A 23,655-nucleotide genomic window follows, 5' to 3' on the forward strand; every position below is an offset into this window, starting at 1 on the left:
CTGGCCTCCTTGGGATTTTAGCTCTCTTGTTACTGGGCAGCTATGGCCCTTTATGAGGAGGGAAACAGGCAGAAAGAGGAAAGATTAGAGACAATGCAGTAAAATGCCTCAAATTCAGTGAAACTGGAATTCTCACTTATAATAAGAGCTCACTAATTCCTGTCACTTAGTCACAACTGTTAATTAGGAACTGTGAAATTCCTGTGGACCAGCCCTCACCCGTCTTGGGACCCTCCCCACTTTGGCCTGATTTGGCCACGTTTCCTGAACAAAGACCCGACACGGATACCTTCTCCGAGTCTGCTGTCTTCGGTGAACCTCCAGCGTTGCCCTCTTAGGTCTCACAGGCACCAACTTTCTGTGTGTTGAGGACGTTAGAGTCCCGGACAGTGCGTGGAGCTGCGGGAAGAGGCTGCCGGCTAGGGGCTGCTCCACTAGGTGGCGCCGCAGATCACGCGAAGACGGCTGCGGAGGGCCTAGGGGCGCCGGTCCTCCTTGGAGCTCAGAGGGCAGATCTTCAGAGCCTGGTACGAGGAGAAAGGCCCGGGTTAATTGCTGGAAACACATGGCCCCAAGCCTGGTTCTGTTTCTGAGCACTAGTCATTGTAGCCAGGATTGCAACGAAGTTCCCTTATTATTAAAAGGGAGAGTGCAGCCTTCGTTTATGGGGTGCTTACTGTGTGTGCGAGTCCCTGGGGACCCTTGCGGACCCTGCGAGGTTGGAATCTTGCTCTCGTCTTCCAGTTGAGGAAGCTGAGCTTCAGCAACACAGAGTGACTTCCGCAGAATGGCAGGCTGGTTGTCGGAGGTGTGGCAGAGGTTAAGAATTGAGTCGGGGCCTGCCTTTCCTTCACTGACCGCCTCTCGCTCCGCAGCCGCTCCAGGCTGCTGGAAGGATCTAGCAGCACGATGGCAGTGAAAGGCACTTTCACGTGAAAGCGTGGAGCTGGCTCTTCCTCTGGGCTCCACGGAGGTAGCCGTGCGTCTCAGTGTTGCTGGCTTGTTTTGTCTTCCTGCCCATTTTATTAAATGCAGTTAAGAAACATGATACGGAGAATTCTGGGCCCACAGTACATAAACATTTAAGAATTCCGTGGTTGAAAGGGATCTTAAAGTGTGCCTGGTTCAATACTTTAGTCTACAGAGAAGGAAGCTGAGGCCGGAGCGGGGAGGTGGCTGCCCTTCTAGCCCACCGGCTCGCCACAGCCTGTGCTCCCAGGAGAACCACTGTCTTCGGGTGCGTGTGGGAGTGGACAGATAGTTTGGAAAAGGGAAGCTGACCCGGAGCCATCCGCAGAATCCACCACGCTTGCACAGGGATGCGTGCAAGTAGCACACGAGCGGTCAGCCCTGGACCCAGGGCACCAGGGTGCTTCTTGCACACCAAGTTTTAGGAGCCAGAGCCAGGCTGTGTTCGTTCTCACTCACATACACACCATACACACTCTCATTCTCACAATCACTCTCACACACACCTTCATAGATCACTCACACACACCCATGCTCTCACACTCCACACACTCACTGTCGTATCCCACACAGTCGTGTCCCACACACACTCATATACCCCACGCTCTCTCACATCCACATCCACATTCTCTCTCTCTCACACACACGCTCACACACCCACAAACACTCTCCACCCACACACACACTCACACCGTTCATCACAGGCTCTAAGGACAGGCTGAACAATCCGGCTGGGCAGTCTCGATGGTGGAAACCACAGTGCTGACAATGAACAGAGCAGCCCTTCCCGAAGTTAGTGCATGTGCTACTTCCCCATGAAAATATGGAAAGTGCTCCCTGGGCTTTGGTCGTAAATATAAGCTGGCTGCTGTCTGCATCCCCCAGGACCTGCAGAGCCGGCCCGCTGAGGAATGGCTCTGAGGATAAGCACCATCTCTACTTAAAAGGTTAGAAGAAGCATCTTCTTTCCTAACACCTTGCTTTGCTATTAAAAATAGTAGGGCTCAGGACTCTAAATTTTGTACTAATTGCCCCTCTCAGAATAATTGAGAATTGACTTAAGCACAGGCATTTTCATCCTAGCTGGGGATCCAATCGAGTGAGTGGGGAACTTACTGCGAGGAGGGCTCAGAGCGACGCTGCCCAGAGGAGTGGGAGCAGCTGGGGTGGGGGTGGGGGTCACACCATGCCAGGCTCCCAGGCACCGAAGCAGGGGGTCCCGTTGATAACCAGTTTGGTGCCCGAGGCTTTGGACATTTCTCACCACTGTCCAGGGACCCTGCTAGAAATTAAAGGGTTATGTAACGGTGGACCACGACAAGTGGCAGGAAGCCAGCTACAGACTGTCTAGGGCAGGTGATGTCGGACAGGTAAGCAGCATGACATCAGGCTCCTCATCAGCCGTGCTCAGGACCCTGGAAGGTGGAGGGGGAAAGATAAGGCAGAGCTGTCTCCCAGAGGATAGCGCACCAGGCAGGCTGGATCGCAGCCAAGGAAAACCAGGGCAGGGACGCAGGAGCAGGACTCAGACCCGTGGTGGGGAGGGACAAGAAAGGAGGAGAAGCTGGTGGTGAGAACTGGGGCGTTGGGCCGCCAGCACTAGCAGCATGGTGCCTGTGTACTGGCCAGGAAGAGAACAGGGCTTCCTACTTCCCGACTCTGGTGAGAAATGCCTGCCAACAGCAAAGTCACACAAAGTCTGCCACAAAGATCAGGTGGCCCACCCTTGGAGGGGGGAGCTGGACTTCTCAGGCCTCAGGGTCTTCTGGGAGAGAGGAACTTCGCTCGGACCCTAGGGGGCCGTCCCAGCCCAGCTTGCAGGATGGTGGCCATCCTCACAGGCTCTCCTTTCTCTCCCTAGCAGTCCTGCTCCATGGAGGGGCTGCAGGTGTGTGTGGGCGTGTCCATGTGGGACACAGACATGTGGGAATGCCAGACAGCAGGTGTGGGTCTGCAGGCTGCACTGGCCGCCTCTGGGCCCATCCCCGAGAGACTTAGCTTGAGAGAGTCTGGAGTGGGTGAGCAGTGGAAGAGAGCTGAGACCCGGCCTGAGACCCGGGTTGTAGGACAAGACTCAGGATCAGAGCCAGGTCAGGATCCGACAGGCCGATCGGATGCCCCAGCTGCCGTGTGGTGGCCTCAGTCACAATTCTAGGAACAGCACGTACCAGGTGAGCTGATCAGGTGTGTGGGAGGACTAGATGAAAACATTTCGGGGGGCTGCCACTGCTAGGGATCCAGGCAGCCCCTGGGAGGCTGGGAGGGGCTGGTGTGGCACAGGGAGCCCACTCAGACCAAGGAGGGAAGGGGCACGGGGACAGAAGGGACACAGGGTGCTGGAATTTGGACCAGGGTCATGGTGGGGCTTAGTACCAGGCAAAGAAGGTGGATCTGACCCAAGGAGGAGAGGCCAGTTAAATGGGCTGAGCCTCCTGGGGCTGGGAGGAGGGCAAGCCCAGCGCTGGCCCGGGCCTGACGGACAGCCAGGAGGCCAAGCAGTCCCATGCAGTCCCCTGCTGTGATCCCCACCTCGCCCCCAACCAGATCATCACATTCTTAAACAATTTTTTTTTAAGATTTTATTTATTTATTTGACAGTCAGAGATCGCAAGCAGGCAGAGAGGGAGAGAGGCGGAAGCAGGCTCCCCGCTGAGCAGAGAGCCCGATGCGGGGCTCGATCCCAGGACCCTGAGATCATGACCCGAGCCGAAGGCAGTGGCCTAACCCACTGAGCCACCCAGACGCCCCAGATCATCACATTCTCAGCAGCGGCCCTTCAGACCCAGCCCAAGTTCTGGCCCAGGTGTCTTCAGATACATATGCCTCAGGCTCAAATGCCTCAGTCTCCCCGAGAAGGGAAGAACCTCTAGAGGTTCTGCCATAGTCGGGCTGGGGTTGGGCAGGAGAGTTCTCGTTGCTGCCAGGTGCCCAGGGCATGCTGATGCTGCCGGTCTGAGGGCGCCTAGTTGGGAACCACGGCTCTGTGCCCTGCTGCAAGCCCGTCCCTACAGAGTATGGCCATCAGTCGGGGCCTCAGCTCCTCTCTGCTAATGACGCCTTCCCCTGTCGGCCAGGTTCACCCTGTGGGGAGTGGACAACACTGGACGGCGCTCCAGGCCCAGCGACGTCATTGTGAAGACGCCTTGCCCCGTGGTGGATGATGTCAAAGCCCAGGGTAAGTGACACTGAGGCCAGCAAAGCCTGCAGAGGGACTCCCCTGGGGCCTCCCCTCACTGTGATGGAAGCGGGAGCAAGGGAGTCAAACAGAACAACACAGGGTTCAGCGGGGAAGGGGGAGAACTCAAGGCCCACCCTGGAGCAGCCCGTGTCTGGCAGAGATCCTCCCAGTGCCCCCATTCTCTCACACAGTCTGGGAGTCAGGGAGCCGGGAGGACGCGCTGATGGAAGCCCTGGGCACACACGGTAGCACGCCAGGTGCTGAGGTCCATGGAGTCCCTGACCTCTGCCCTCAGGAGTCCTCTCTTCATATGAGTGTGTCCATCTGCAAAGTTCTTTTGAAAGAAAACACAGGCTACGGATGTGGACATCTGTGCAGACGGCACACTTGCTGGAGCTCCCTTTCCTCACAAGGCTCCCCGGCGGGTCTCGATAGTGTCCCCTGCTCGGAGAAGTAGCACATGGCCTCCGCAGCCAGGATGTGGTCGTCCCGGGCACCTCTTCCGGGCAAATAACAAGAACAGAGCTCTGGCCAAGCACTGTAGGCTTGCCGGGGGACCAGGCCTGATGCGCACGTGAGCAAGGACTCGGGCCATCGCAGGGAGCTCAGGCTGTGCAGGTCTCAGCAAGGGAAACAGTATGGCCATGCTGACGCCTGGTCCCTCACATCGCCTGAGAGATGGCTCCAGGCTCCAGGGGCTTCCAGCTGCCCATGAGGGGCACAGGCCTGCAGGGATCAAGGGGTACGCACAGTGATGCAAAAGCACGGGGTGGGGGAGAGGTCCACATTAATGGGGACCAGGTCCACATTAACTAACCACCAATGCTGCAGCACTTTACAGCTTCTGGAAGGATTCTCAGATTCATCGCCTCATTTGATGTGTATGACACAGCTCTTTTCAACCTAGGAATCTGATCATATTAAGGCCCTGCCTTAAAACTCGTGAATGGATTGCCATTCTTCTGTGACGAAGACCAAAATACTTAACAGACACATTAGGACCTAAATGAGGTGACCCTCACCCACTTTTCCAGCTTCTTCTCATCCACTCTCCCCATCAATCTCTGCAGTTCAGCTTCACTGCCTTTCTCAGGTCCTCCACACATTCCCACTCCTACCACCAGCCCTTTGCACGTGTCCGTCTCATTACTCAGACCGTCCTTCATCCCCACCCCTGATTAATGATTAGCTCCTCTTAGCCAGCAGATTTCAGGTCAAGTGTCCCTTTCTCAAGGCAGTCAAGACATCAAGGATCAAGTGATCAAGGGTCATTGCCAGTAACAATATCATGTTACTTTCCTTCTGCACATTCATCTCTGTTATTAGAATCATGTGTTCAATATCTACCTCCCTGGACAGCGAGTTCAGGGAGAGCAGAGTCCCTTTTGGTTTACCAACTATTATGTCCCTAACCCTTAGAAGGAAGGAAGCATGATGACTGGTTACCAACAATCTGGGGCTCTGGAGTCAGACCACCCAGCTTCAAATCCTGCTCCGCTATGTACTTGACCTTGAGCAGCTTATTTCACTTCATGCCTCAGTTTACTACTCTATAAAATGGGGGAAGGGGTAATAGTCCCCTACCTGATATGAAGCTAGTAAGAATCAAATGAATGAATTTACATTATTTTTTTTAAGTGTCCATCCCATAATAACTGTTCAGTAAATGCTGGGGAATATACATCCTAACATTGTGCCCCTCGTAGTCAACCTGACACAGCAGCAGTCAGGGGACATAATGAGGTGACTTCAGCGGTACCAGCAATGTGCTTAGCCACAAAATTTCCCTGACTGAAACTGGCTTCACCTAGAACCCCAGCATCAATGTCTCTGCTAGTTTGGAAATGCTACCACTACCATGCAGAGTCTGCTTTCTGAGAGGGACCCAATGAAGAGGTACTGAATGGATAGAATACTGCCCCCATTTTGTAGATGTGGAAATGGAGAAGCGGAGTCGAGTGACTAGCTGACCAGGGTCACAAAGTGAGTGCTGAACAGAGTCAGCACACAGACGCATTATTGGATGTCAATTCCCATTTTGCCTGTGATGTTAAATTAGATATTTAGAAGGTCAGTGTGTAAAAGGGTGAAAACCTTTCTTTGTCTCTGAATGAAGAAAAGACCTAGGTTTAAAAAAGAAAGAAAGAAAGGAAAGAAGAAAGAGAGAGAGAAAAAGAGGGTTCAAATTAGGTAGAAAATAAAATTCTCCCTTTCAAGAATTATTAGAATCCACTGTGGCATTCTGGGGAAGTGGAGACTTTTCTGTCTAAGACAGATGTGCTTCTCTCTGGAGTGGGTGCTTCCTGGCTTATAGGGTGGGGACCAAATGACTTTTGAAGTTCTCAGAATCCCTTGATGATGAAACAGAGTCTGGAGTTGAAAGCCCTCAGATAAGAGGCTACCTGGAGAGGCCCGTGGCCCCCTTCAGTTATCATCTGTTGATTTCTTACTCCAGGCCAGAGAGGAACAGGTGATGAAAAGGTGCCCTGGCTAATTCTGTTTTGGAGAATTTGCTAATGGCCTTACCGGCCACAGGAGGCTCCTGAGACTTGCTAAGTAGGCAGCAGGCTGGTGGGGGTGCCTCGAGGGGCCACGAGCGAGGAGGTCTGCGGCCCCGTGCCTGCAGAAACAGAGGGACAGACAGCAACTCTGGAGTAAAGAGGGGCTGACATCAAGTAGCCTGCCTGGGAGCGACCACTCTTCTGTTTCTCTGTGGGGCTCCTTTAGGTTAATTCCAGCCCCCAGAGTGAATCAAGCTGTGCTTCTGGCCACATGGGCGGCCCGACAAAGGAGAGGGTCTGCAAGCCCAGCAGAGCAGCTGGGCGCAGGCGAGTCAATTTCCCACTGAGAGAATGAGGTAGCACCCCCTCCTGCTTTTGCTCTTCCCCAAGGAGCGAGTCCTGTGTGCCGACCATGAAGATTAACGAGGGGGACCCCTTGAGGGAAGCCTCAGAAATTGATACAGTTCAAGCCGCTCTCCCAGAAAACCGTATGCTTTGCCTCCTTGAAACCCAGAGGGTGATAATAAATAGAGCTCACTTGGATCTGAATTTAAACCTAGTAATAAGTGGGAATTAGCTTTTAAGTGACCCAGAGCAAGACCTCAGCTCCTGATTACCCAGCAGGAAGCCAGACTAATCCTCCCATGAACACTCTTCCTAAACCAGATACTTTCTGGTGGTGAAGGATTTCACCATGTCATGGCAGAAAAGCCACCGAGCAAGTGAGGTTCCACCTGTATTGTACCGACGGCGTCCTTCCCGGGGAAGAGCAGCCCAGTGTCGGCAATGAGACCGGCCTGGTCTCCCGGCCGGGGGTGGCCTTGCCGGAGCTCTTTGAGGAGCTCCAGGAAGTCAGGGCTAGCTCTCGCCCTTCGCTCCCCAGCGCCATCCTTCTCTCCTGAGGCTGAACATAAATTCTGTCCGTGCCTTCCTTTGCCATCTATGGAGCCCGGGATTAGATACGACAGAGTGTGTTTTCTGGAATGGTGTAATCAGGTTTCGTAAATGCAGCAAATCATACTGCATATATTAAGCCCCGACTACATACATGGTTTAGGCATTAAGGGACAAAACGCCTGTCTCCTGGAGCTCCGATGTCAGCAAGGGCAACACGTTCCAAAAAATAGTAAAACAGATATTTCAGATGGTGAATGTTATGGAGACTGACTAGCAGGGAAATGAGGTAGGCAGTGCAGAAGGTAGAATTTTGGGGGAAGAGGGTGAAGGAGGAAGATACCAAGATACCCAGGGGAAGATCATTCTGGATAGAGGAGCAGCAGGACAGAGATGTGTGGTGTTTTTGAAGACGAGAAAGGAGGCCCCCTGCAGTGGCGAGGGATGGGGAGGAGAGAAGGTGGTGGGGAGCTGCCAGGGGCTGGGGGTGGGGGTGGATCCCATGGGGCCCCAGCGCAGGGTCTGGGACTCGGCCTGGGACTAGGCAGGGAAACACTGCGTACTTCAAACCGAAGAGAGACGTCATCACGCTTACTGTTCACAGGCTCATTCACCTGCTGTGCTGGGAGTGGACTCCAAGTAGCAGGTCAGGGGCCACCAAGGCGATGGCAGGGACAGAGGAGAGAGGATGCTTGTGACAGAGGTGCCGAGAAATGTTCTGGCTCTAAATTGTTTTGATGGCAGAACCAAAAGGATTGGCTGGTGGCTTGGAGCAGGAAAGAAAGAAGTCATGCCAAGTCAGGCTGAGCAGAACTGCCTAGTTCAATGGCTTGTGACTGTCGCCCAGCAGAACCCAGCATCCTAGATGGAGAGAGAGAAGAGGCCAAGGAGGGAGCAAGCTGGTTGAGGGCACAGGCCATGGGCCCTGTGGATTATGTCAGGGAGAGAAGGGTGTAGATGCGCAGTTGATGCCCAGAGGGGATGGCGTTGCTAAATACCTGGGGCTGAAGGACAGGCTGCGGGCAGGGCGTCCAGGAGGCTCGGAAGCAGGCTGTGTTCACCACGTGTGATGCTGCGGGTTACGGTCTCAAAGCTGCAGAAGGTCTCCAACATGACAATTGACTCTAGGTGTCTGGGGGCCTGGGGACAGGTCTAGTCTTAAAGAGTTTTTTCATATGGACAGTGAAGCCACCCAAAATGGTGATGAGAAATGAAGTGGAGAATGAACCGGATGCCAGGTTTTTCCACGGATGTGGAAGAGTGGCTAGTAAGCGGGCGGGTGGGAATAGGAAGAGGCAGGTGAGTTTTTAAGGTGGGACTTTTTTTGTATATATACATAGAGAACAGTAGATCATTTGCAGGAGGTCATGAGAGACTGAAAGACTGGGGCATGGGAGGGTTCCTCTGTGTGGGAGAAAGCTTCGGGCAGGTTTCTGCCAACACAGGGACATGGAGAAAAGGAAGAGCGTTTGCCAAGGTCAAGGGGAAGGGGAGAGCTGTTTGCCATATTGCTGGTCCTGGAGGAGGCAAGGGACGTCTTGAGAGAATGAATTCGTAGAGAGCCGTGGTTCCCTAAATGTGACCCGGATGAGCAGCAGCGGCACCTTGGAGCTTGTCAGAAAGGCAAATTCTCAGGTTCATCTGAGACCCACTCCATCAGGAGCTCCGGAGGGAGCCAACAATCTGTGTTTTCACCGGCCTTCTGGGTGGAGATGAAGTTTGATTCCCGAGGTTGAACATCACGGCTGTGAAGGCAGCACAGAGCAGCCCGGAGAGGCGTGGCAGGAGGCGGGTGCACAAGGCCTGGGGGCGGGGGAGACGACCTTGTGGTGGGCACAGCACCAAGAATGACAAGGGTCATTGCCTCGGGTTTTCATAGGGAATTCTGTGAAATTCAGTTCAGTGGGGACAGACTGAGTTCTCAGCCCCACACCTCTACCCCTACCCAGCAACTAATGAAAGTGCTGACTTAGGACTGCCACTCGGGGGATTTTTGTTACAGCATCAGGGGAGCTTTTAGGTGGTATGGGTGCCTCCCAGGATTCTCATTTCATAGCGAATTTCACAGCCACTGCTGGGGAATAAAAGCTCACTTGTGCCCCGGAAGTCACTTCCTCTCACTCAAATAAAACTCTTTGCCCCAGCCTCTTGCACTCTTGTGTTCTCATAGCACTGGGGAAAGCATGATCTCCTGGACAACCAGTAACAATTAATCATCATCATAAATAATAATAATAAAATAACATCTCCTATTGTCTGGCTCTTCTCTCAACTCCTCTTACTCCAAATACTATAATGGCTTATTTGCTATTTTCAATTATGCAGCCCAGAGGCTGGGAGCTCTCTACTGGTCGGCTTCGCCCTGGCATGCTCTTCCCCACACATCCCTGCGGCTCATCTCCTCCCTTCCTCTGGCTCTCAGCCCCGGGGTCATCTCTTCCCTGAGACCTCTCACGGCCACCCTGTTTAAAATCTCAGGGCCCTACACAGCACCCCCATGCCTCCCTCTCCTGCCTGACTTCCTCACAGAAGATATTGTCCAGGTGATATATGTTGCTTCTGGAAAAGCCCCCTTCCACTAGACTGTAAGTGCCTCGAGGGTGAGGAATTTTGTCAGTTTTTCCTTGACCTGTGCTAAGTCCTCAGGAAAAATTGTATTGAGTGAATGAATAAAGGTATGCTTCCTGGGTCCACATGTTATGCTGCAGAAACGGTTTACATTTAAGGTCGCTTTTAACATCACCATAATCTTAGAAGGTGTATATCATTCATCATCATTGAACAGAAAAGGAAACTAAGACCCAGAGAGGTTAAGTGACTTGTCCAAGGCCATACAGCTAGTCTGTGGCTTGCAAACAATGCTGTGGTGCCAGTTCTTAATCATAACTCTGGGCCTGAGGACTTCAGTCCCCATGGTTTATTCTGCTGTCTGAGAGGTCCTGGCTCCCTTCTAATAACGAGTAACTCAGCTTCTCTTTTCCCTGATGAGGCCCTGTCTGCAGACTCCCTGCTGTCTCTCCACATGCATTTGAAATTTGTTTTTTTAAGATTTTATTTATTTGACAGAGAGAGAGATCACAAGTAGGCAGAGAGGCAGGCAGAGATGGGACTGGGAGCAGGGAGGGGCGGGGAAGCACTCACCCTGCTGAGCAGAGAGCCCAATGCAGGGCTCCCTCCCAGGACCCTGGGATCACAACCCGAGCCGAAAGCAGAGGCCTTAACCCACCGAGCCACCCAGGCGCCCTCTCCACGTGCATTTTAACTGTTCCTGAGCACCTTGCATTTTAAAGACAGGGAAGACAGATCCTTATTTTGGATAGCCCAAGACTTCTGTGAAGCTGGAAACTGGGTAAAATGACAACTCAAAATACCTTGTATTCTTTTTCATTCTTTGAGTTAGTGACTTCTTGAGATGCAGTGAAAGCTAATGAAATAATATCCCTAAATTTTCTCAGTGGAAATAGGAGGAACCAGAAATACTCATGCACTAGGAACCTAGCGTTTATCCTTCTGAATATAGCATGCCGTTTATGGATGTCGGCTTGTAACACACCCCAGAGTTAGATTATCTTGGTTTTAGGAGATTTATGGTGGTGCCTGGGCCTCTCCACCTGGTCTCAGGCATGCAGGCTGCTGCTGGGGGAAGGAGCAGCCTCTTCCAGCTAGATATTACCGTTGTGTTATGAGAATAGTAAATATGCTGGAAAACACCTCCTCAGCCGTCTCTGTTCCTCAGCGGAGACAGTTATAACCGGGGCCCGGGGTTTGGGATGCTATTTCTAATCACTAGAAATAAAAACACAGAACCATCAACAAAAAGCCTGGGAAAAGGAAACCTAGCCTCCCTGTCCGGCCCGTGGTCTGATCGCCCACATTTTTCCTCCCCCGTCCTTTCATCTAGTACCTGTCCCCCTCCGCCCGTTGAAATCAACAAAGCTCGGGGAAGCGGGGTGGCTCGGTCAGGTAAGTGGTTGCCTTCAGCTCTGGTCATGACCCCAGAGTCCCAGAATCGAGCCCGCCTCCGGCTCCCTGCTCAGCGGGGAGTCTCCTTCTCCCTTTGCCCCTCACCCTGCTCGTACCTGTTCTCTCTCTCTGTGTCTCAATAAATAAAATCCTTAAAAAGAGAGAAAGGAAGGAAGGAAGGAAGGAAGGAAGGAAGGAAGGAAGGAAGGAAGGGAGGGAGGAGGAAAACACAGCTCTTAGACTGGTCCTTCTGCTTCTGTCTGAACCCCAGGAACAAGGAGCCCCGTGCATTCTTACCCAGACTCCCTCTTACTTGGCATCTATGGGCCAACTAGGAAAAGTCCTCTATGAGAAATGGTCACCCCAGATTTGCATTCCCCAAGACTCTGCCTCCTATATCTTCTTAAATTGGCCAAACACTACCATCCCCTGAGCATCGAAACAAAAGAGCGAAGGAAGATAGACACAGTTTTAAAACTTGACTTGAGCCCACACGGGCTATACGACCTTGGGTAGGTGACCTGGCCTCTCTCACTCTGAATGTCCAGATGTGGAGGAGAGGGACACTCATATCCATCTTGCAGGGTTGGTAGAAGATTGGAGTTCACTATATGTGAAGTTCTTGACAATCGGTAGGCCATTAGTAAGTAACGGGCGATATCATAGACCTTTATGTTCTAAGGCATCGTCCACTTGATCCTATTTTAACAACCTGAGAATTAAAAAATCCTGCAAATCTGAATGGATTTCTGGACTGAAGTTATTTATAATGCAGTTAAGATGCTGGCTATGAGAGTTTGGTTGCTAACGGATTGGTATAGCCTGGGGCGGAGAGAGATCACTGGAAAGATCATGAATTACATTAATTTAACTAACACTTTTTAAAATCTACTCTGTTGTTGGGCCTGTGCTAGTCACTCAGGACAAGGAAGTAAGATCTGGCGCCTGTCCGCATAGACAATGGGCAAGATAGAAAAATAAGGAAATCATTGCAGTGTCTGGACAGAGTAGGTAGGGGTAGAAATTTTCTTCCTTCCAACCCAGAAAACCCCTACAATGGTGACTATGTTATTACCAACAGCCCAAAATTCACTTGGAATTGTGACATGGAATCAGGTTGCTATGCCTTTTGGCTGACAGGGGGTCGAGTGGGCAAAGTGCTGGCTTGGAAATCCGTAGACTTAGTTTCTTCATTCCCAGATTTAACACTGGATCGGAGACAGAGTTCTGCTCTCCAGATCTCAGTTCCCAGCTGTTGCGAAGGGAAGGTGAACAAATCTCCTTTCTGACAGGTTTAATACAAAAACATTTAATGATAAAGGACTTCAAGCTCCGTAGGAAAAAATGGCCAAGGCTATACAAATTCATCGCCACTCTGCCACATCACCAAGTTCGCATGAGCAATGTATGCCTTGGAGGAGAAAGCTAAGAGTTATAAATTAAACTGAAAGATTACTTATTTGGAGTTGCAGGATGTACCAGGTTCTGCCTCTGTGTCACACACAGCTGCGAGCTTGTCTTTGTATCTGGTCCGGGCAGCCCTAGCAAAGGCTCTGCCAGCCTGTAGTCATGGGGGCCACTCCTGGTTCTTCACGTGGCTCAAGCTTCACCTGACAGTGCTTCCCTCCATCCCTGAGTCAAATTTCGATCCCCCTGGGCTTCCCTGTGCTTTTGCAGGACCCACTTGGTACCCTAACATATATAATCTGGAAGTTCAGGGGAGCTAATACTTCATGGGGCCGAATGTGAGAAGTCCCCACCGGGTAATCCGAGATGGGAGCAGACGGTAGAGTCTTCCTTTCTCCCCCTGGACGGACCAGCGGGGTCAGCAGCTTCCTCTCCCGCAAAGCGCACCCCTGCTTCGTGGCACGCCCCTCCCTCCCCTCAGACTCCTCCCGGGTTCGTTTCCTTCTCTCCTCCCCCAGCTTCCCCGGGACCGGGACCGCACTTGCCAGTAAAGTCTTCATCTGTGATTTTTTTTTTTTTTTTGCTGCAGGCACTGTATTTTCAGGAAACATGGGTAAAGACAAAGAATATTATAACTGAAGTTGACCTGAGATATTCTAGTTGAAGGTTTTCATTGTTTTAGAAAAGAGAGCCACACCCGGTGGGGCTGAGATAAAAGTGAATTACTCAAACCAAGGTCTCCGGGCTCCAGGTTCTTATTCTTTAAGCCACACATCACACACACCCATGCGCATATGTGTAAATACAAGTAGACACATGTCTCCATACACATGCACACATGTATGTTGTGTGGCTACATCCGTGCATTTAAAATGTTCTTTATTTGCCTTTTCTGCCCTCCTCAGAAATAGCAGATAAGATCTACAATCTCTTCAATGGCTACACCAGTGGGAAGGAGCAGCAGACGGCCTATAACACCCTCCTGGACCTGGGCTCCCCCACCCTACATCGAGTCCTCTACCACTATAACCTGCACTATGAGAGTTTTGGAGAATTCACCTGGCGGTGTGAGGACGAATTAGGTCCCAGGTAACCAAGAAACTCCATTGCCACTTACAACAACCTCGGCTCTTTGAAATTCTGTGCCTGTCCTCCTGTACCCATGGATTCACAAAGATTTCCTGGGTGACCTTAGGAGCTCAGAGAAATACGTCCTGTGCTTTTATACAGCTCAGTTCATAGCGATTAGTTTTGGGTAAGCTGTATTTAAGTAGGGAAGTCATGAATACATTTCCCGAACTCTGAAAAAAATCTTTGCCCTTGACCCGTTTCAGCCACCTCTTTACCACGCTGACATAGCATTCCAAATACTAAAACGGTAGATGCTGGGAGCCTCCTCGCTTTGTGAAAGAAAATTAGGAATTTTATTGAAGAAGTTACACGAAAGTATTTATTACGTATGAGCTTTGCATATACAATATGCGTTTGACAGACGTATTTTCAGCTAAATTGCACATCCTTTGGAAAGACAACGTGGAGGTAGCCCAGACCCACCGTGACATCTTTGTTGGCCAAAGTTAGGACAGTACAGTGTTTGCCAGCTTCCCCTGGCCCCGAGGCCACAACTTTTCAATACTCAATACCCACTGCTTTTAGGTTCTGCAACACAGCATTCTTAGAAAGAGAGAAATTGGAAGAGTGTGTACAGATAACCACCTTCCTTTTGTTCCATTCATCATGGCTACATATTCCTGCTCTGAGAAAAACAGATTTTGGTGGAAATATTGGTATTATCAGATAGAGTCAGTGAAAGAGGCTTGCATGGAATGTTGGTACCTGTATGTCCTTGAACTATTTAGGGGTTCATAAGGGATAAAAAAGGGGTGGCGCATTCCTCTATTTAAGGAAAAGAAAAATGGAAAGCAAATGAAGACTATCAACACAATGGAATGGAATTCTCTGGCACTTAAAGAATTCTTGCATTGCTGCCAAGATGCTGCATGAAAACATCACCCAAATGTTGTCCCATCTATCTGACCGCTGAGCGCACTGGAGGGAGACCAAGTGTCAGTGTGCTTCTCGTGACCTGAAGTTATAAACTCTTCAAAATACCACTGTGCAGGACATTCCCTTCTATTCTCTTACTTTTTTTTTTAAATTTAATTTATTTTATTTTTTTAACTTTTAAAAGAAGGAAGAAACTCAGAATTATCTTCTGAAACACAGTGATTTCATGTGTAAGTTTAGGAAGAATCTTTCTGCATTCCATAGATTATTTCCTGCAGTTATTATAAAAGTTGATAGTCCTCAGGAAAACAGATGCCACGGCTATGGACCAAAACAACAGAGGGAAATATGTAAGGGACTTCTCATTGGCTTTGTTTCAGTTTCAGAAGAAATCGAACCCTGAGTTAGAAAGTAGATACGGATTAAGATATGTCCTCTCTGCTCTCTACCTTATTACTCCTGCCCTCATAATCACTTATGCTTACTGTTATCCTCTCTCTGCTTCTTTCCCAAGTTGCCCTCCCCCTCCCACCTCACTCTGTTTCTTCTCTTTCTGCTCCCCACCCTTTCCTCCCTCCTTCTGACATTTATTGACTATATATATACAGTTCTTGGTTAGGGAACATAAATGTCACAATTTGAATAGCACTAACATTGCATATATCATCTTGATTTCCAAGGGCATTAGGATTGCTTTTAAAATTTCTCTCTTGTAACTCAAGAGTCGGAAGGAAAATTGGTTAATAAAGCAAGTGAGCAGGGGAAGAAGTGTGGCTCCCCCTGTAAAGTAAGGCATGCTGCTGACTTGACATTCTCTTCCCAGACTCTCCTCCCTGGAGACCCTTTCATGTGTGGTGCTGGTTTTTCAAGGCTCTGTATTAGAAGACAGTGTGTAATTTCATTAGCTTCTGGAAATCAAGTTTTACTCTCCGGTGTCATGGGGGAGAACCACCAAAAAGGAAAAGCCTTCTGCCTTGAGATGCATCCATCATCTTTGGAGTTGGCTGTGAGTGTGAACCGAAGAGGATCTGTGGACCACACACTCCCTTTGAGCAGGCAGAAACGACCCCCTCAGTTCAGTTCAATCCCTTCCCTTAACTTTCACAGAGGCCTCCAGATTGACTTGTGGGTTGAACTACTTTGACAACAGCATTGGTTGCATTGCTGCTAAGAAAGAAGAAATCCACAGGCTCTGAGATGATCAAGGGCAGACACAAATAAATTTTTTTTTTTTTTAAATTGAGCTACGGAGGTAGCCACAAGATCTCCATGGGCTAATCTAATCCTCTCTTTTCCCATGTCCTTGTCCTGAGGACGATGTTCACGCAGCCTTCATTCTCCCTTCACTCCCTCTCCCTCCTCCTTCCAAGAATTTGTCAACAACTAATGACATGTAGTAGGATAAATTAAGAGGAAGGGCCACCAAAGTCCCATTGATGACGACTTTTGGAAGCCTGCTTGGCCCAACTGCAGAGGCCAATAGACGGAGGAGAGGCCATCTGCAGGAGATGCTACGTAGGCGGCAGGCGGAGTCTTGGACTTCCTCTGACCCACCACTGAAGTAGGAGAAAATACGACTGCCCTCTGATGACCTCGCGTTCACTCCGTCCCTGGATGCCGCGGCTGGATCTCCACACCTTCCCTCCAGCTTCCTCTCTGCCCCTCTCAGCACCTCCTCCCAGGAATGTGGTGGTCACGGCCAGACAGAAGGGGAGAAATGAAACGAATGTGCTTATTGTTCTTTGAAAGGTCATTCTCAATGGAGTGCAGAAACTTCCATTTTCTGGAAAGAATTGGTGACCGGATTAGAAAAGCATTGGTTCTTCCCATGAGAAGTTAGCCAAGCAGCTGGTAAATCCTATAAGGGTCGCTGATCATTGAGCTTTTCCGAACGGCATTTTATGGGAGGGAGCTCATTCAAAGAAGAGAAACTTTGTGGGTCTCTGGACACTTCGGGGTTCAAAGAACAGGAGGAACAGAACTGAGTGAGGGAACGCTGCTCCGTCGCTCAGAGCTGGTGAGGTCTGACAGCTGGCTGTCAGTAGCCCCTGAGTCTCTCACAGACAGGGGCACGGGGAAGAAGGCTGTGCACCAACAAGAGGAAGACGATTGTGGTGACCGCCTCCTTCCCCAGGCTGCACACGCAGAGGCCACCACGCTCTCGCACTGGCCCAGAGGGATCCCTGCGCTCCAGGGTGTGCGAGCTTGGAGCACAAGTCTCCTCCACTCCTTTTCCTCCCTGGTGATCTGTGATCCTTTTGCTGGTCTTCCCCCTCTCTGGACTGGGTCTCCGTGGTGGTGGCCTCCTGGCTTTCCAAGGGAGAAGGCGGAGTGGAGCGGGAGCACACCTGCACACTAATTAGGTCACGTGTGCCTCAAAGCGTCTGCATTCCCCCCGGGGCGGCGGGGGAGGGCTGTGTCAGTGTGCACCAAGGGCACTGTTGTCTTCACTCGTATTTTGCTGTCACGCCCTCCATCCGGGCATAATTAGTTACATTTGATACCCTCCAAAGTTCAGTATATCAGCTGTTTCTGCTTAGTTCTAAAATAGCCTTGAAAAGGGAAATGTTCACTCAAACACATTATTTGTCATTTAGCGATGGTAAATTGCTGGCTGTAAAGAAAATGGATTTGATTTGTCTTTCAAAACTGCCAACTCTATGATTTTAAAAGGGCATAAATTCCCACTAAAATAGTAGTTCTTTTCCTTTATTTTTCCTTATGGCATTTTATTTCTCTCTTTTGTTTTGCTGCCTGCCCCTTTTACCCAGCCAGACTGTTCTTTCATCCATCCGCCCATCCATCCATTCATCCATCCATCCACGTATCCATGCATCCGTCCATCCATCCATCCATCTGCTAGACAGATATTTATGGAAGACCCCGCCCCCCGTTCTGAGTGCCCCTGATAGAACAGGAAGCAGGACACACCAGACTCTGCCCTCCGGGTGTTTTAAGTCTCACTCTAACGGCGCCTGTTTGCCCTTCCCCACCTTCTCTTCTTTCTAATCTAAGTATCCTCCATGCTCCATCCATAGGAAAGCTGGCCTCATCCTTTCCCAGCTGGGGGATCTCAGCAGTTGGTGCAATGGCCTCCTTCAGGAACCCAAGATAAGCTTGCGACGGGGCTCCCTTAAGTACCTGGGCTGCCGCTACAGCGAGATCAAGCCCTATGGACTTGACTGGTCAGAGCTCAGCCGGGACCTCAGGAAGACATGCGAGGAGCAGACCCTGAGTGTCCCTTACAACGACTATGGGGACAGCAAAGACATCTAGCACCACGATGCCAGCTGGTGGCTGCCAAAAGGAAGCAGGAAGAGAGGAGAGGAACATCTGGGTTGGTCTGTGGATTTTTAATATTTTTTAATGGAACATTAAAACCTCTAAACCAGGGAGAGGCAATATCTAAACCAGGGAGAAACTGATCCTTGCTCCCTGTAGAACTTCTTTGGTATGATGTTCTCCATCTGCATGATCAGTAGACCTGCGAACCAGCAGCCTCATGCAGTGTCATTCCTCTTTCGGGGATTACTTTGGGGCTTGTTTTGTAGTTAATTTGTTTCATTTATTTTTTATTCCCAGAAGGTTCATCACAATTCTCAAGAGCTCTGCCATGCTCCCCATGAAAGGTCTACCAGGTTAAGGCACCCTGGGCTCGCTGGATCCCTGAGTCCATTACAGCTGGGGACAGAAATGAGGCCAGAAATTCATCCGACTGGTCCCAGGCCCCAGCCATAAGCATTTATCAAGAAGCTTTTCACTCTGGGAGCCCGAGCTCAGCTCACAGAGAAAGACAACAATGGGCAAATCGGGAGGGTGGCCTCTGTGGAGGCGGCGTGGTTCCTCCCAGGCCTTCTTGTTGCTCCAGTCACACCTCATAGGTGAACTGAGCCTCCAATACGGGTCCCAGCAGGCCTTCGGGATTTTTAGGTCCTCACCCATTTTAAGATGGGATTGGGATGAAATCTCCCTCTGCCAGATCTCTGCCTCTCCTCCAAACAGTATGAGATCTTTAAGAAGCAACAAATGCTCCTTGTCAAATGTACCTTCAAAACAGTCTACCTGGGAGACTAGTTAGCAACCCATTCTAGAGAAGAAGTAGGACTGATTATCTAATAGCTCCTGTGCCTCCAGGATGAACTTCTCCAGACCACCAGTGTGCATCACACGCCTGCATTCTCTTAGCGCCTGCGTCTCTCACCCTGGACAACACCTGCTCTGGGTCAGGAGGTGCTGATACCCCCATGCCAGTGTTTCTGTGAATGAAAGCGATTACTGATCACAAAAAACCTAATGTCCGTTTCTCACTTGCTCAGTTTGCTTAATTATTTTGCTAGTTTTGCAGGTCCTCTCTCTGGATGGCCATCCACAGGAGAATGCCACTGTCTTCTCCTCCTACCTAGCTGCCAGGCCAGCAGAGGTTCTGTAGGTGAGCCCCAACGGCGAGTAGGGGCCCAGCCCTTGATTCCACCCCATGACCCTAGTGTTGCTGCCATGGCCGTAAGTGGTGGCCCAGCCTTCCTGCAAGAGCTTTGAGGGCCACGTGGCCCACCAGTGACCTTAGCTGTCCCCACACACCTCAGAGGCCTGAACACACACCTTCAGCCACCCTGCCTTTGACCAGGGCTCCTCCTTTGGAAACACAAGAGAAAGGTCAGGAAAGAGATATGGATCTACATTGAATTATATGGATTTTTTTCCAAGTAGTAATGACAGATCACATTCTGAAGGGCTCACTGTGGACCAGATGCTGCTCTGAGGACCTCACAAGTCACTGAATCCTCATGACATGCCCCCTGCCCCAGCCCCATCACCAAGGAAGGGCTCTTCTTGTCTCCTCTGCAGTGACGGGGAGGTGGCGGCAAAGAGCGGTCAGACAGCTTGCCCCAGATGTCTCCTGGGGCACTGCCTGGGCCACCCTATGAATCCAGGCTGTTCCCTCTGCCACCCTCAGCCCTGGGCCAGTTTGCCTGTGGCACGCGGCCGTCCCATCCGTCAGCTCCACACAGACCGACCTGTCCAGACAGCTCTCCTTGCGCCCCGCCGCCCGGGGCGGATATGCCCATGGTGCGCCCTTAACCTTGCAGCCGGGAGCACCCTTTGGGCTCACCAGGTCTGTGGTGGGAGCCCTCCCCTGGGGCCCAGGAGGGAGCCTGCGGGGAGACTGCTGGCTGCCCTGCTCCCCACCCCACAACTTTCCATAAAAAGCTGGAAAGATTTGTCTGCCATTCTAGAAGGTACCTGCTTCAGAAACGCCTCCACTTTCGGAGCGAAGGCTAGCAGAAACCTCGGCCATACCACCCGTGGTCAGAGCAGGGCCTCCAGTAAAATGCCTAAAGGGACATCCCTGACCATCCCCAGAGAGGACGGTGCCACAGGCCGCTGGAGCCCAGCCAGCAGACCAGGCCGAGGGAAGAGCTGTCCTTGCTGCTGCCACTGTCCTGCCCCCATATTCAGTCTGCCCACAAAACGGGCTCGAGGCAGCATGGTGGGAGTCCCAGGCTGTGCTGCTGTCCTGCTCATGGTGGAGGAGACCAGAGCCAATGAGCTGCCGAGAGAGGACAGGGAGTGTCACCCTCCTCCGTCCCCTCCTTCTGTTTTATTAATATAAAGGAGGAGCTTCTCTCCCCCAAGCCCCTCCAGCTTTTCATCTGCTTTTTCTTTTTCTTCTCCAGTCCCACCATTCCTCCTTTATCCCTTCCTTCTCCATGACCCTCTTCCTCCTGCTGTGTCCCCTCGTGTCCCCCTCGCGGCACAGGTGCTTGCACATACTGCACACTACACACACTCACTGTATATATACATTACACATACCTGCATTATACACAAAACACACACAGAGTGTACACATGTACGGCACACACACATTATATACACACTGCACACAACACACATTACACACACAGCACACATACATTATACACACTGTATACACATACAACACACACTATACACCTACATTACATAACACCCATACCTTATACACACACATTACATGCACTATATATACACACGCTACACACACAACACACACATTGTGCACATACATTACTCTCACATATACACATACATTATACACACGGCACACCCACATTATACACCCACATGACACACACTATACTCACTATACATGCATACATTATACACACTTCACGTACACTATCACACACTATATGTACACACATTACACCTCCATGCACTATCCCCATATATTACACACCCACTCTACACACAGCCTCTATGGCTGGGTCCCATCAACTCTCAGGTGAAAAATAAGGCCCATATGGAAGGAGCAGGAGACAGTTTTTTTAAGTTCCCCCGAGGATTTAACGACAGGATTTGGCCCGGGGAAGACACCATCAATCCCACCCCGATGACATTTCCCAAAGCTTGCCTGGAGGGACCCATCCTGACCTAAAAGTGTGACAGTACTGGACCAGTATTAAACCTCAAATTTCTAAGCTGCCAAACAGGTCTTAGGGAGTCACTTATACTTACCACAAACCCCCCAGATCTGGGCTCCCCACGAGACCGTGGTGTTTCCTCTTGAATGTATGTGACCCCTGGAATAGCATTAGACCTTCAACTGAGTGTGTGATCATTTTCCACAGAGTTTGGTCCGTTTGTTATTTTCAGTTAAGCACACTTCTTGATATTCAAATGTTCTATTAAAAAACTGAGTGTGAAAAAAAAACCCCACTTTACTACTATAGAAGGAAGAACAGATAAAATGTGACCAACTTCAGGTGTAACAGTATTGTTTCAAAGAGAATTATTGTACGATTATAAAAACATGGAATAATCAACTAAATAATAAACAAAGCTGTTAGTAAGTGCCAGGTGTGTGCATGTTACCTTAAGTCTTGAGAATTGAAGTGATCTGGTTGGACCCACCAGGGAACTATCCCTGTTTTAAATGCTCCACCTCTGGGAAATCTGGGTGGCTCGTCGTTAAGCATCTGCCTTTGGCTTGGGTCATGATCCCGGGGTTCTGAGATTGAGCCCTGCATTGGTCTCCCTGCTTAGTGGGGAGCCTGCTTCTCCCTTTGCCTGCCACTCCCCATGCTACTGCTCTCTCTATCTGACCAACAAATAAATAATCTTAAAAAAAATTTTTAAAATAAAATTTTCCACCTCAGATGCCAAATAGACAGGCCTTATAGCCTGTTATCCCTTTCTTTCTCGTTATTATGTAGTAGTGTTCTCATATTCTCCATCACCGCCCGATAATTAGCCCATGAAATCTATTTATTGTGTATCTACTATATTTTGCATGCAAGGCACGGCGCTGAGGGTATCGCTGGTCTGAGGAAAACAAGTTTTTTTCATCATGGAGCCTGGTGTTTTATGGGGAAAAGGAGACACCGAACCCATCGTTCCAGGGTGAAGAGAACCGTGGCAGAGAAGTGCAGGATGATGGGAGGCACCAAAATTTCTCCTGGGGCATCTAGGGCAAACGTTGCAAAAGTCCCTCCCGGACACTTTCCTGTCTTCTACTCTGTGGAGGCATTTGGGATAGGCTGGCTCTTAAGAAACGTTGCACGTGGGGCAGCCCAAGCACTCAGTCACTTTTTTTTCTCTCTACCATATAACTGTAAATAGCTGTCCTCTCTACTGCCCCCCAAACACGTGATTCCCTTTGTCCTCAAAAACCAGATATGAGGAGCCTGCACACTCAGTAGGCCTTCTTGCCAAGTCATGATGAGAGTGCTTCTCCCCATGCAAGCAGGAACTGATCAAAGGTGAACAGTGTGGCAGTTCTAAAATGAGATCACATATTTTTTGCAACCCTTCCCTTCTAGAAGTGGGTTTTACTGCCTCTCCCCTTGAATCTGGGCAGGTTGGGGACTGTTTTAGCTAATAAATGATGATGGAAGTGACACTGGGTGACTTCCCAGCCTGACTCAAAAAGGCCGTGGGGCTTCTGCCTCTTTCTCAGGAACTCGGGCTCACGGTGTTCTGAGCCATCTTGTAAGAAGGCCACCATGCTGGAGAGGTCACATGGGAGCACCGTGGTGCATGGTTCTGGTCGAGCCAGCCTGGTAGATATTCCTACTGAGGCACCAGACACGTGACTAAAGCTGGCCTGGACCCTCTTGATCAGTCTCCCTGTCAGCTGCATACCATCCAGCAACTTCTATCAATGTCACATGGAAGAGAAGAGTCACCCTGCCAAGACTTGTTGGAATTCCTAAGCCCAGAATTACACAACACAATAAAACAGTGATTGTCTTAAGCCATTAAAGGGATCTGCTAAATAAAAGGGATCTGACAGGAGCAAAAAAAAAAAAAATATATTCCATTCAGCCAGTGGTGGAGCATGGAGGTTGCCCTGCCCTAGGCATGAACCCACCACGAAAAGGACAGGAAAATGTATACAGGCTGTGACTACATAGTCATAACATGCCTCTCGCCAATAAGGTGAATCTGTGCTCCAACAGAGGGGAACAGAAAGATGGGTGGCTCTGTCCCAATACATCTGAGCAGGTGATCCTCAGGAAACTCCCCAGAAATCCTGTTTAAGCCGAGATGGGGATAGGGAAGGGACCACAGTTCCAGGGCCAGCAAAAGAAAGAAAGAGAAGGGAGAAGAATATTTGGAATAAAGAAGAAATACGGGGAGGGAAGGGTTTCTTCCAGTGCCTTTGCTTATCTGTCCTTTGTATTTGGAACATCCAGATGTGATGTGCTCACCCCACGCTTAATGTGTGTCAGGTACTTGTGCTAAACCCATCAC

General features: G+C 50.2%; 1 protein-coding gene across 3 annotated transcripts in view; it reads left to right on the plus strand.

Moving 5' to 3' along the window:
- ASTN1 (astrotactin 1) overlaps window positions 1-21,752 on the plus strand; it is a 317,783-nt gene extending 296,031 nt beyond the window's left edge. For all 3 annotated transcript variants that reach the window (XM_082702614.1, XM_082702612.1, XM_082702613.1), the window contains 3 exons: window positions 4,044-4,144; window positions 13,818-14,001; window positions 17,958-21,752. In XM_082702614.1, coding sequence (XP_082558740.1) covers window positions 4,044-4,144; window positions 13,818-14,001; window positions 17,958-18,195 — 523 coding nt within the window. In that variant the 3' untranslated portion in view covers window positions 18,196-21,752. The remainder of the gene's footprint in view (window positions 1-4,043; window positions 4,145-13,817; window positions 14,002-17,957) is intronic.
- The last annotated feature ends 1,903 nt before the right edge of the window (window positions 21,753-23,655 follow it).

The sequence above is a fragment of the Mustela nivalis genome (assembly GCF_964662115.1).
Source record: "Mustela nivalis genome assembly, chromosome: 16".
Classification (NCBI taxonomy): Eukaryota; Metazoa; Chordata; class Mammalia; order Carnivora; family Mustelidae; genus Mustela; species Mustela nivalis.